The sequence below is a fragment of the Homalodisca vitripennis genome, unplaced genomic scaffold (genome assembly GCF_021130785.1).
Source record: "Homalodisca vitripennis isolate AUS2020 unplaced genomic scaffold, UT_GWSS_2.1 ScUCBcl_1401;HRSCAF=4979, whole genome shotgun sequence".
In the NCBI taxonomy this organism is placed as follows: domain Eukaryota; kingdom Metazoa; phylum Arthropoda; class Insecta; order Hemiptera; family Cicadellidae; genus Homalodisca; species Homalodisca vitripennis.
Window position 1 is genome coordinate 26355 of NW_025777582.1, and position 13993 is coordinate 40347.

General features: G+C 34.4%; 1 protein-coding gene across 2 annotated transcripts in view; it reads left to right on the forward strand.

Moving 5' to 3' along the window:
• The window catches only part of LOC124371459 (G-protein coupled receptor 143-like), a 51545-nt gene that overhangs the window by 13245 nt on the left and 24307 nt on the right, over positions 1 to 13993 (forward strand). For both annotated transcript variants that reach the window (XM_046829790.1, XM_046829791.1), the window contains exons 3-5: positions 3483 to 3594; positions 6012 to 6097; positions 9254 to 9432. In XM_046829790.1, coding sequence (XP_046685746.1) covers positions 3483 to 3594; positions 6012 to 6097; positions 9254 to 9432 — 377 coding nt within the window. The remainder of the gene's footprint in view (positions 1 to 3482; positions 3595 to 6011; positions 6098 to 9253; positions 9433 to 13993) is intronic.

Sequence of the window (13993 nt, forward strand, 5' to 3'; positions counted from 1 at the left end):
CTGGAGCTAAATTCAACATTCAGATTGAATCAACCCTTCCTACCACAGCTACGTAATGTGAACATCTAAGAGTCAAGACTAAGCAACATTCTGTGACAACGTATATTATACATTGTTTGGTTTCATTTTTGTCAATATAATGTTGATAATCCCTATACACTTATCACTTTAGAATAAAATAACAAATTTAAGAAATCTGGAGTTTATTGGGGAGGTGTACTAATAGGGTGGGAATGCGGTTGGTCCTAATCCCCTGTACTTGTGTTTGGGGTTTGCGAGTGTGTGGGTGTAAAACTACCTGGGCCAGCTGTAGTCACTATTTGCTAATACCTGGTACTTATCTTAGAGGTATTAGGTGACAGGACATAGCTTTTTAAAGTGTTAACTATTAATCAATCAGCACCTACAAAAGTCATTAAATTTTGTTCAAGAAAATATAATTGTACATGGTTTAAATTATTGTTGATAATATTTGTCATGCTATTGTTTGACATGTTAAAGGTTATGTATACATTCTTAGGGTATCCATTTGTACAATCAATATAAATTAAAATTTAATGGAATATTACAGACATTTCCATTGTTAAATGAGGGCAATTGTAATAGGAATTTTAAATGTTAAGAATATAATTAGTAATTAGTATCAAGTGAAAAATACAGACGAACCCAAATAGGGTTTTTGCATTCATAAATAAAATTATTTGTATTTTTTGTTATTTAAAAGAATAAATAAAAATGTAATGTATAAAGGTACTGAAAGATATTTTAACTGGTATTGTTCTCTTCTTCACTTCCTAAATCATTAGGCACCTTTTTCACTCCAAAGTATTAGGATTTTGTGTTTTTTTTATCAGTTCAATTTAATTTTGAAGTAATATTGTATGTTTTAATTGTTTGCCCAGATAAAAAGTATTTCTTTCAGTCCTGAAAGGCTGACATATTTTCTTTCTTATATTGGTGAAGAAGAAATTGGTGTTAAATAAAATAATTTTAAGACTTTGGGTTTATGTATGTCTCCCCCGGGGGAGACCAAAAGTGAGATGGTGGAACCAGGTGAAGGCTGATATGGAGAAGATGGGCGCTTCAGAGGAAGATGCAGAGGACCGTTCAAGATGGAGGAGCTTTGTTGGTGCGGCTAAATATCACCTCCGATATAAATGGCCCTGGGAGTGGAGTGGTGGTAGTGGGTTTATGTATGCATGGCTTTGACTGATATTATAAGTAAAGCTTTAATTAAAGTATGGTCCTTTGTGTTAGTGATGCGTTGTACAGAAAAAATTAAATAGAAGTAGATCAAATTATTAAAATATTATTGAATGAATAAAATTGTCTAAAACTAAAATGTTTTGATGTATAGACAACAAAGATAACGATAAAGAGTTACAGTTTGTACCAACCGAGCAAACTGTATTACAAAAAGGTTGTTCCTACTTTACTTTAACATTTTTAGTTAGGTATGTCTCCTCTTTAAGGGACATCCTAAAATATTTGTCCCAATAAGTAGCTTCCTTTGACAGTATAATATATTCTCTATTTTTCTTCTTTTTTATTGTTTCAAAAATGTTTCAAAGGGACTTGAACTGTTTGATAATATGAAAACAATCATGTAACAAATTCACCAGATAAAAATTACATGTTGAACTGTATTTGTACAAAGTCTGAATGTAATTATAAAAAAAAGTGTTACCACAATGTGATTAATCATTTGTGTATATGTGCCTTCAAAAATATATGTGATGACAGTGAAAATAAACATACTGAAATTGATAGAACATTATTGCCAATTTGTCCTCGTAATGCTTCTTCAAGAACTTAGTGGCCAGGGTCTAGGTAAACACCATTTACTGATAAGTTATCACACTTATTAATAAAGCTGCTACTATATTAGAACATTAATTACTGGCGGTTAAATAACGATACCGTATCAGTAACTGGGCTATTAAGTCCGTTACTTAATTTACTGATTTCGAGATGTTTAACATCAATTGATAATTTGTGTTTTGAATGTAGTTTCCTTCTAAAATTTACCTAACATCTTTATGATTATTCCTATGTTCAGTAATATTATTAATAAGTTATTTAATTGAATGACTTCACATATAAATTACATAGAATCAAAGTTCAATTTTTTTGGCGATTAATGCAGTCTAACAGGGAAAAAATAAATTGGGAGGAAGTATGGAAATAAAAAGGGGTGGCTTTGATAATCATAAAACTGACTTATTTGTAATTAAAATCGTGTTATTGTCTGTTTGTGCAATAACTTTTGGTAGAAATATCCGAGAGATTTGAAATTTAATATATAAGTTCATCTTAATCCAAGTAAGAGCTATATTGATTTTGGGGTCAAAAGATAGCAAAATAATAAGGAAAAGGACATCCATCCACAATTACTAAATGAATAAAGGAACATTTTGAGCTCTAACAATTTGTCTTTTTAATAAAATTGTAATAACAGATTCTCTAGACAAGTAATAATAAATAATAAAGATTTACTAAACGTTTTAAACTAATATTCAATTTTAAAAAAACATTCAATTTAATATTCAGTTTAAGCACATGAAACAGATCAAAGTTAAATATTTCAGATAATATTATCCATTACAGTTTTGTACAATATGTGACCGTGGAGAATTGACTGTCATTGCCAAAGTGAAAAACAATTCTAAACATAGTAATATCAACTCCGATTGGTTTAGAGAATTGAGTCAGTTGAAAAGTGATGTAGGGGAAGAATAGAGATACTATCATCAGAATCAAAATCAAATTTCTTTATTCAATTTTTACATAAATACAGGAATAGTGTTATATAAACATGTCAACACATTTAAAAGTATATAAATTATGTATTTAACCAAAATTACAGATTACTGAGTCTAATTTCTAAAAAAAATAACATTTCTGAGTTATTGAAGACTCTTGGAGCAAATGTTTTATTAACATTTAGTACTATTTCTGAGTTATTGCTTAAGTCTGTTTTTTTGTCTGCTGAGCATCTCAAATATAAATATTTTATTAAGATTTTGGGAAAAAAAAACTCTTCCAGTTACACCAGGAATGCTGCAACAAATATTTCTTTTGAAAATACTGGAAGTTCTTTTCATTGATTTTGCTCTGTATATTTTGATATAATTATATAAAACTTTAGCACCCATATAAGTGGCTTTCTTTTTGTAAAAACTGAGTTTTTTTTTAGAGATTTGAAATAAATTTTCTCATAATTAAAATATTTCATTCAACAACCAATTTGTTAAGTATCTATTACTGTCCTGTGTAGCCTGGAAATTAATTTAAAAAAATCATTTTAGTATTCTGTAAGCTATGAACTAAATCATTAAATAATTTATTATTTATACATTTAAATTACACAAGTGATGAAAGTAACCTATTTGGAAAGTAGGTTAGGTGAGGATGATTAGGCTGTTGTCTACCGGAAGTGCTTAGTATACAGTACTACAGTTTGGCTTTGGTGTTTACTGTAGATGCTACCCCGAACAGAGACACCCCTCGCCCACCGTTGGTACACCATGACTTCCTCTAGAGGCCGTCACATCATCCAATGGCTTGCTTTCGCTGATCTTCTCGCCACGTTAGGTCAGTTCTAGGCTATAAAATTATCATAGCTTACTTACAAAAATGTAGTCACATAAATAAATGAAATACCACTGATTCAAGTCTACATAGACTTATATTTTTTATCTTGCTTAATCTTTTCATCTATTCATATATCTTTTTATTTCCACTCACAACATTATAATGATTACTCTTTATTTGAAGTTTGTTTTTGACGATGGAAGGATTGTGAAGGAAACAGGATTTTTCCGGACATTTGCCATCGTTCAGTGATACAAAAAATTAGTAACACAAAAAATACGTTTCGATATCTGAAATCTGATCTCTTCTTCAGGTAGATAACTAACCTAACACAAAATTACAAACTAGGTTGAAATAAACAAATCGTACCAGTGTTGTGAGACGCGTAAGTCAGGAATCACAACCACCATGTTGGGTGTCAATTTCACTAACTATAAAAACTGAACTACAGAAAACTAAAGTGTTACTGAATTTTTGTATCACTGAACGATGGCAAATGTCCTGAAAAATCCTGTTTCCTTCACAATGTTGATTAAGTATGACAGTTGTTCAGTATGGTAACTATGTACAATACTGAATGTTTCTTTGTTAAAATTTAATTTAATAGTATAGATGTTTACAAATATAATTATTGATCGATTTCTTTGCCAATCTAGGATGTATAATCAAATGGTCACTACAACTGTTTTAGTTATTTTTCAAAAGTAATACTTTTTGGGTTGTGTAACATTAATTTTATTTTACATTAAATTTTATTTTTAATTTATTTGTTGTGGTAAAAGTCTGTAACTTTTATGCACAATTTTTACATTCACTCATAGTTTTATAAACATTCTAAAATTATCCTTTTGCCTCATTATATCGTTATATTGTATACTTTTAGATTTTTATATAAATACCATCAATTAAAGGATTGAGGTTGAGTATTTACAATCATATTGTGTACTTTTAGTTTTTTTTTATATAAATACTATCTATAAGAGGATTGAGGTAGAGCATTTAGGAACAATTTATTATTTTACGAATGAAAAATCTGTTTTCAACATTTTCTTTGTAGTATTATTGTAGCTACATATATCGATTTTCCAGTTTTTCGTTTAAAAGAAAATCAACAATAACAATACAAAGTCTGTCCAATAAATATAAGAACTGTCCTTTACAAACTGATCCAATTCGGTGATGTTATATCCTCACCCACTAGAGCGCATGTTGCCTACACCAGTTCCGGACTCATCTGAATGTCGACCTGCATAGATTGTGACAGTTTAGTTTTTACCATCTGTTGAAATAGATTGACTAAATCAATGAGCTCAAAACTTGTTACACTGAACCTTGGATAAATCTGTCAAGAAATTACCAATATACTGAGAGCTGTTTAAAATGATAATGCTCTAAAGAAAACATCAATTTCTATGTTGATTGAGCATTTTTTAAATGCCAGTAAGATGCCAAGAATAATGCAAGGCTGGACAACCAATAAACCGCTACGTCAATGAAAACAGTGATCGTGTGTAGTCGAAAATGTGCTGAAAAATTTTTTGAAGGATCACTGGTGAACTTAATGTAGGTTAATCATTGTTACACACAATCATATTTGGGTAAAAAAAAAACTATGTGGAAAAGTAGTGGCCATGTCCTTGATGTCGGATCAAATATTGAGGACGGTTGAGTGTATTGGTGATGGAAAACTTCATTTGAAAATGATGGTGGATTACTAAATATAGTAATCACTGAAAATGAATAATGATTTTTACAAACATAACCTTGATCTAAAATCACAAACTAAGGAGTGAAAAGGAACATTGAGCCCCCAAGAAAAAGTGTTAAAACAAAAGATAATGAGAAAACTAAAAAGCCTAACTCTAAAGGTTTTTCAGAGATCCCTTTGAGGAATGGAATTGAATATGGGAGAGATTCATAGCAACAAATGAAGAGAACAAAATTGATAAGACAAAAATTCATAAAATAAAGTATTTACGGCTAAAGTTTGCATATTTATTGGACAGATCTTGTATTTTTTAGGTTAAAAAAAGGTTTGCTTTGCTAAAAACAGTGTATCTATTTTAAAGTTCTAACATGGTACAAGTGCATTAGTATTGAACCAAGATCCACTATTAAATATTGGTAGTTCTTTCAGCCTTAGGCCTGTTAAACTGTCTTCATTTATGATTTTATCGTTCCAGTTCTCTGTTGTGATAACTGGGGCCGAGGAAATGATAACTTTATGGAATTGGTACTTCATTTGCTTCGCCCACTCTGTGAAACTGATAACAGATACTAGAAAATGATGCACAATTTGGTGGTCTATTAGTTTGTTTTTTTCCTACAACGAAAAGCTGTTAGATCAGTTAGCCACAGGTTAGCCTTCATACAAAAATATTGTACCAGTTATTATGATACCTGTTTCTTGATTGCAGGTGTGTTTCTGCGGTCTCTTTTAAAATTGAATAACTTCCTCTACCCATTAGAAGACACCTCCATCACGTACTGTGCAATTTTCGCTGTAAGTACCATAAGCCATACCCCAGTAACAACCATTATTCTAGCTGTCAATTAGCAAACTATCAGCGTGGTGGAAAATAATGTGAAAAATATTTGTAGTTTATAACTTAGCATACGTTTTTGGAATCATGGCCATCTGTAGCAAGAAACGTAATTACGTGCAGTAATGCAACTATATATTTTACGTTTCCTTTCTTAAATCGGGTGAAATCAGATATGACTATTTCAAGGTAATGATAGTTGTAATATAATCCGTACAAGAGTGAAAAAGTTTCACCCAGCAGGGATCACTTCTGGCTGGTTTAACCTTCCAGTTGAATCTACAGCTGGGTACAGCAAAAACCAATGTGTTATTTAAATCTGGGCAACGTTATAGATATCCAGGAGCGGCACATCACTAACGTCAAATGTCAAGATTCTGGGGTTCAAGGGTCATTCGATAGGTCAAGTCTACTGCAGGAGATGACTGTTGGAGTTGGTGGGGTTCCTTAAGAGTCAAAGGTTCTTGCCAGCCTAGACATAAGGGTGTACCACCCCCTGACTGCTTTGACTGGAGAGGCTGGTTCAGAGCTAGCCTCCCCTTCTTCCGGGGAGACATGACTTTAATTCTTTAATTCTTCCTCATGGATCTTGATAGGAGGCGGCCCCTACCCCCTAAATTTACCCATCGTGAATATCCTGTCACTCCGGAAGCAGCGCTAAGGTCCTTAAAGGACCAAGTGCAATTTATAAGCTTCTTGTCTTAAAGAGAAAAAAAAAACACAAATGAAAATGTTTTTTGGGAAAATAAAACAGTTAAAACATGAGATATCTGTCTTGCGGAAATATTTCATTTCCAAAAACATTTTATATTATTTGAATTAATATATCTCATGAAAGGAAATTCATAACAGTCAACAAGTACATATTAAAACAATTTTAATGGGTTCTGAAAAATGTACTCAAAAGGTTTTTACTTGGTAATGAAATGTCTAAATAAATTTAATGTGCCTCTGTGAAATAGGTAACTGTGTTGTTTGTTTTGTGTTTTATGTATAGTGTGTTGTGCGATTTAAATCACAATAACAAAACTATTTGGCAAATTCAATTTTATACTGTTGTCTGATGATGGAGTGTTGTGTCTAAAACATGTAACCAGCGATATCACATCATTGTTTGTTTTTGGAGATAAGAGTACCTGATTAATTTTTCAATTAAATCCAAGAGGGGGTATAACCACTGGATTTTAACTCTTTGCATGCCATAAGCGAGTTACTTCGCATGCATAAAAGTCCGTACAGCGCCCATAGCGAGTTATACCGCGAACTACATTTTACAACATTAGATAGTTTAATAGTTGTCGAATTTGCCGCTAGATGGCAGAGAAAGTCACTTTTGCTGCCTATTCCCATTAGCCAACGTGCCAACTGAACGTTTGAGGAGTATCAATCGGTAACAGCTGTTTCTTTCTATTCATGTTTGTTTCCCGTACTTCTCGAAACGCCCAAAGCGATTATACTCGCCGCCATTTCATGAAGCGCCGCCATTTCGTGAAGTTCTATCTCTAGTGTTCCTGCTCACTGACAGTTTATGTTTTTACAGTTTTATTAGTTTATATTAAAAGGTTAGTTAAAAGGGCTTGAGAAAAGAAACTGTATACTCGTGCAAGACATGTACAGACAATCCAGCGTTACACCCAGAAGTTTGTTTTGAGGCGTTTCATACTTTGGACGATTATTCGTAAAAAAAATACAGAAAACAGTTTGTAAGATATCTTTTTACTGTTTTCCAAAATGTGTATTTATTTACTTATCACACATCATATCTAGTTCATGTACCGGCATACGTTTGTAAAAATTATACAGTTTTATCAAAATAACGTTTTCATTCATTTCATATCTACTGGTACTTAAAATAGAAAAATATCTATATTTCGTTTTAAAAAATGCCCATAAAAGCATTTCATGGTTTTTTATTCTTTAAATCAATTACTTAAACAAATAAAAAAAAAATGGCTTTACAGTTTAAAAAAAATTAAAATATTTAGTAATTTGGCGCTAGGGCAAAACATATACGTAATTACTTGGCGTGCAAAGGGTTAAGTATTAAAAATATGTAAACACAAAATTACAATACCCTCTATGATCCAAGAAGGTAAAGAATGTAAGAAATCAGATTTAAAGTATAATAAAGTTATTGGATAAAGCAAAGCCTGGAAGATATCAGGTCAAGAATCACGAGTTTAAAGTTGTAGTTGTAATCCATCATGTAAACTATAAGTCACGATTATCATGTTGACTTTGGCAGACGCCATACTGCGTACTCAGTTGAAAGCTGTAGTGAATGTGTTAAATTATAACATGAAAAGTATATAGTACTTTATGTTGAAAATAAATCCTTGGGTTACTGTGGTGATATACATGGGGAAATTCTAGCAGCCAGATATAGTGGCCAGCTCAATGTCCTTTAACCCTTCCCACGGGGGTAATTAGAATGGTAGACTTTGAACAAAACGCCAAATACAGATATATCCGATATTATAGATTATGTCTCTTGGAGAGTTTTTTAGTTCAAAAGACCTTCAAAATGCCCGGTACACGCTACGTGCCAAAGGTTGCCAAGGAAGAATTTATAAATGACCTTCACTCTGCGGCAGGGGGAGGGGAGCGCCCTTTGTCGAACTCCAACCACCTGCTCGTCAGTTCTGCGTTTCCTTCAGAGCCATAACCAAACATCCATAGCGTGTATTACTGCTTTCTCAGTTGTCATGAGTGCGGGTCTACTACGTATCTCGTTATTATTCTTCATCGTGTGGTAGTGTTGTGATTAGTTTGAAATATTTATCTTGTTTTATAGTGCGACGAGGTGTGTTTAATTTAATTCAAATTTATTTGAAATAAAAAGTTTTGTAAATAGTGCTGTTTTATACTTTTTTGCTTTTAACTTTTATAATTTAGCTATGGTATAAATTAGCTTTGAACTTAAAGAAAAAAAAGTTTTTTACTTGTCTTAGCGTTATAAGAAAGTTAATGGATTTATTAGTGGCGTGTGAAGGGTTAAGTGTATATGTAGACATGGGTACATAATCACTGTACTAGGGTTATTTAAATTGTACAAACTGTCTCCAATTAGTGTTTAGTAGCGAAAGACAACTAATGCGTACAGTGGTGTTACCCAGGCCTGGATCCAGTATTTCTACTGTGTGACATGGATGTGGACTCTGTGCTACGCGGTGGACATGTTCCTGGCATTGCGTGAGAGGCCAGGACACCCTCTGCTGTACCACATGTTCTGCTGGCTGATACCTTCAGTCCTTACAGCTGTCGGGTTGGCCATCCTGTACCTGCCCAATGCTGAGTAAGTATTTATAGCCATTTGTTTTGTGTTTCAAATAAATAACTTAGTGGTTCATAGACAATAGACAAGTTCTTTATTTATATAATCTTGGACAGTAGTAATTTGTCATATGGTTACAATAATGGTTAATTATTAAAAATATTGTCTTTTTCGTGTACTCATCCATTGAGTAAAAGGGTCTCTTTATCAGCCAGTCAGTCAGTCGCTTCTTTAGTTGTTGTGCAGGTCAATAGTCAATAGTCAATAGTCAAAAAATTCTTTATTTACATCAGCATAAAGAAGTTGTAATGGCGTCAAAAATTTACAATGAATTAAAATCCAGGTCTCTTGCTTTACAATGTACTGTTTACAGAGGTCAAAAAAATTCTGTCATGGTGTAAAAGGGTCTTTCCATGAGCCAAGTCTTGAAGGCTTTTCTTCATCTCATTCCCTCCAAGATTTTTTCAGGTTGAGGAGGGTAGGGTGTTGAAGATTTTTCTTCCCATGTAGGATGGTTTCCTGCTGTACCGTGTAGTATGGTGTCCAGGAAGGAAGGTAGTCAGTTGCTCTCCCGGGTGTTGTGGGAGTGAGTATCCTTAGCTCTTGGTAACTCCATTTCAACTGTCTGGACAACTACAGAGTAGATGTACAGTGCTATGACAGTCATGAGTTTTTAAAGTCTTAAAAGCTTCTCTGCAGCTTTCAAGTGGTCCCAGATCTGCAGTGTCCTTATTGCCTTTTTTTGGAGGAATAAGATCTTGCTAAGATTATGGGCAGATGTTCCTCCCCATACTGATATACAATACCTTATATGGGATTCAAAAAACAGCATGGTAAGTTGTCTTTGCCGCTTGCAGTCCTCCTATCCACTTAATTCTTCTTCTTACTGCGTAGATTCCAGATCCAGCTTTTTGGTCAAACTGTTAATATGATCAGTCCAGGTAAGATCACCATCAATCACTATGCCTAATAGTTTTGATTGTTTTTCTATTGCGATGTTTTGGACGTTAGGCACTTGATCTTGTCTTCTGCTAAAATTTAATTTGGGTGGTCTTTGTTGGGGTTAATTGCCAGGTCATTTTTCAGGCAGTACTGCAGAGTTTTGTTTGTTGATGTGACAATGTCTGCATGCAGGCCCAGTGTGGGAGTCATTTTTTATAAGAAGGGTTGTATCATCTGCATACATAATAGTTTTTACATTGTCAGTGTTGATATAATGTGAAAAATCATTAGTAAAAAGTTACAAACAAAAAATGGACCCAATACTGAGCCTGTGGGACTCCTCTATTCACTGGAGCTGTTTTGGATCTGTAAGTACAGCTTTGTCCATTTGCAGTTTTCTTTACTTCAACAATATGCTTGCGTCCCTCAAGATAGCTAGCCACCCAGTCATTTGCTCTGCCTTGAATTCCTAGTGCGGACAGTTTCTTAAGAATCAGCTCATGCCCCAAGCAGTCAAAAGCCTTACTGTAGTCTAATAGGACTGCTGATACATAATTATTGTCTTCAAGTTGGTCGATGACGTATTCAGTAAGGCTTGTGATGGCACTGATTGTAGATTTTCCTCTGAGGAAGCCGTTGCTGACTTTTTGTTATTAGGTCATAGTGTTCAAGGTGGACCAGCATTCTTGAAAGTGCAATCTTCTCTATGATCTTTGAAAAGGTGGAGATCAGTGAAATTGGGCGATAGTTTTCTGCTTTGGTTGTGGAGCCTTTTTTGTGTTTAGGGTAAAATTTTGGAGAGTTTCAAACCAGATGGAAATTGGCCAAGATTAAATGATTTATTTATTATGCTTACAAGTGGGGCTGCTAAATGTGTTGCACAGTGTTTTACTACTTTCGATGGAATTTCATCAACACCACAAGAGAGTTTGAATTTCAGTGACTGAATAACTCTTAGTACTTCACTGGATTTCAGTAGGAGTTAGATTTAGTGGTTCACCTTGATATAAGGGTGAAGGCATTTCCAGTTAGGGGGAGTATGTTATTGTTTTGAATCTCGTTACAGGATTTTTCAAGTGTGTTGTGTCTGCAATCTGTGAGAAGTAGAGGTTTAGATGTTCGGCTATAAGATATGGATTGTTTTTCTATCTTGCCATCTATTTCTAAACTCGATAAAGAACTGCATGATAGTTTGTTTTGTTTTTCTGAATTGATAATCTCCCAAAGAGCTTTGGACTTGTTGTTTGATTGAGCTATATGTTCAGCGGCACTGTTGCGTTTAAGGGTTCTAAGTTTAATGTCATACGCTTTCTTTTTTGAAATCATGTTATCCTGTCGCTTTCATTCCTCGTCATTTCATACTTATAGTGTGCTCTAAGGAAGTCATCTTTCATCATCATAACTTCTTCATCATAGTAGATCTTAAGCTTAGATTTACGTTTTGTTCTAGTTCTTTTCTTTGGGCAAGCATGATCCAGTGTTCTAGCCATTATGGTTTGAAATGATTTGAAGGCTTCTTCTGCATCAAGGGCATTGTGAACGGAATCCCAGTTTTTCTAATGCAAGTGTAGCTTTCAAGTTTTCAAGGTTTCTCCTACTGTAGATTCTTTTGAATGAGCTTCTATTTTCATGAGTACGTTTTAATCCTAGATGGAAGCTACATGATTGTCCTAAATGGTCAGATATTCCTGTTTCAGTAATTGAAAAGCTTACTTTATCCTCTGATAGGTTTGTACATATACAGTCAATGGATGATCTTGAGTTGTGAGTTATTCGAGTTGCCGGCAGTGGAAGACGTCGGATTCCGTAAGTCAGTCAGTAAATCCTCTTCAAACAGTGTGTTGTCAGTATTTTCAGTAAGTCTGTCAAAGTTAACATCACCCATTAAGACTAGGGATTTATTTTCAGCTTGAATGGATGAGAGAACAGAAGAGATGGTGTTCATTGCCAATCTTGCTTGCCCTCCTGGTGGTCGGTAGATTCCAAGCACATATATTGTGTGTGATTTAATAATAAATTTTGCTAATGCAGCTTCACATACAAGTTCTAGACAGTGTTCTGATATGTTAATCTCTTCTGCCTCAATGTTTGCTGTTATCTTTGATGTAAATGGCCACTCCACCTAATTTGTGATCTTCCTGACAAAACTTTTGTAACCAATGAATAACCATCAAATTTTGTTAGTAACATGTTGTTAGTATTTAATCCATGTTCAGTTATTATTAAAAATGGTTGGGGTATCAGTATTTAAAATGTGGTTAAGCCTATCTACTTTCTTAGATAGTCCTCTTACATTTTGATGGTAAATTATGAAATCGTTTTGTACTGTTTTTTTAGTAGGTTGGAGTTCAGAAAAATTCGGGGATTGTGCCTGGTCTGGTTTATTTTCTTCTTGGTGTGAGTGTTGTCTAAAAAAAGAGAGGGATGTTTGGTTTGATGGCTGTAGATATTTTCTAACGAAAAACTGTTCATAAGTTTCATTTTCTCCTAGCTTTTGGGATGTCACTGGTGGGCACCTCTTCACTTTTAAATAAGAACCAGTAATGGGGCTAGTTTTCTCTGGCGGTGTTTCAATCAGTTTTTCTGTCGGGGGTTTGGCTGATTCCCCAGTTAATCCAATTGCCTGAGAAGTTGTCGGATGGCTGGAATCCTCTGTCAGTGTCGGATGGCTGGATTCCTCTGTCAGTGTCGGATGGCTGGATTCCTCTGTCAGCGTTGTTGTAGACAGTTTTTCTTTCGGGGTTTCACTGATTCCCCCAGTCAATCCAGTTGTCAAGTGGTAGAGATCCCTCTGTCAATGGTCTTGGTTTACTTTTTGCTACCTGTTGGGAAACATTAAAACAAATTTTTAGGTTTTTTAATGCTAGTATGAGATTGGCTCTTTGGTTTTTGCTTGTCTTTATTTGTTTTACTGCAGACAGGGCAAGGGACCATTTTAATTCTTATGCTGTTCCGGGTTGGGATTGTTTTTGAGCTTATCAGCTAGTTCCCTTACTGTGTGCTCCATTTCTTCTTGCCTCTTTCTTAGCTGTGCTACTTCCAAGAGGAGTGGTGTGGTCAAAGTAGTAGTAAGATATCCATCGAATGTTTGAGTTTCCGAAGTGTCATAGCATTTTGGTGTTGGGGTCTCATTAGCTATTTCTTGTAGATGATGTTTTTCATCGTTCAGTTTTAAAAGGGATTTCTCCAAATGCTTATCTTTTCTGAGTACTGGTAAAATAGGTGGCTTGAGTTTGATCGTGTTCTTCAAAGATGTTTTGTAGTTCTACTTGTTACAGTTTACTTTTTTCCAGTTGTAGAAGAGTGTCCTGCAGTTTTACCTGGAGAGCCTCGATTTTATCATTAGCTAGCAGATCTTCCACTTTAGCTTCCATACTAGCCAGGTTTGCTTTTAGGATAGAGTTATGGGATTGTATGTTCTGGTAGTCTTGCTTAAGTTGGTAATTTTCCAGCAACAGAGCATTTCCAGCCTCTGCAGCTAAAGTCAATGACGTTTCCAGGTCACGTTCTTGCGTTTCGTTGTTCTTTTAATTTTGATTTCACCTCCTCAAGCTCTGGTATCTGACTGGTTTTCTTTGGTGAAGGAGCATCTTCCTCTACAGAGGGGTTATCAAGAGTCTTAACTGTTGTGCATTTAGTA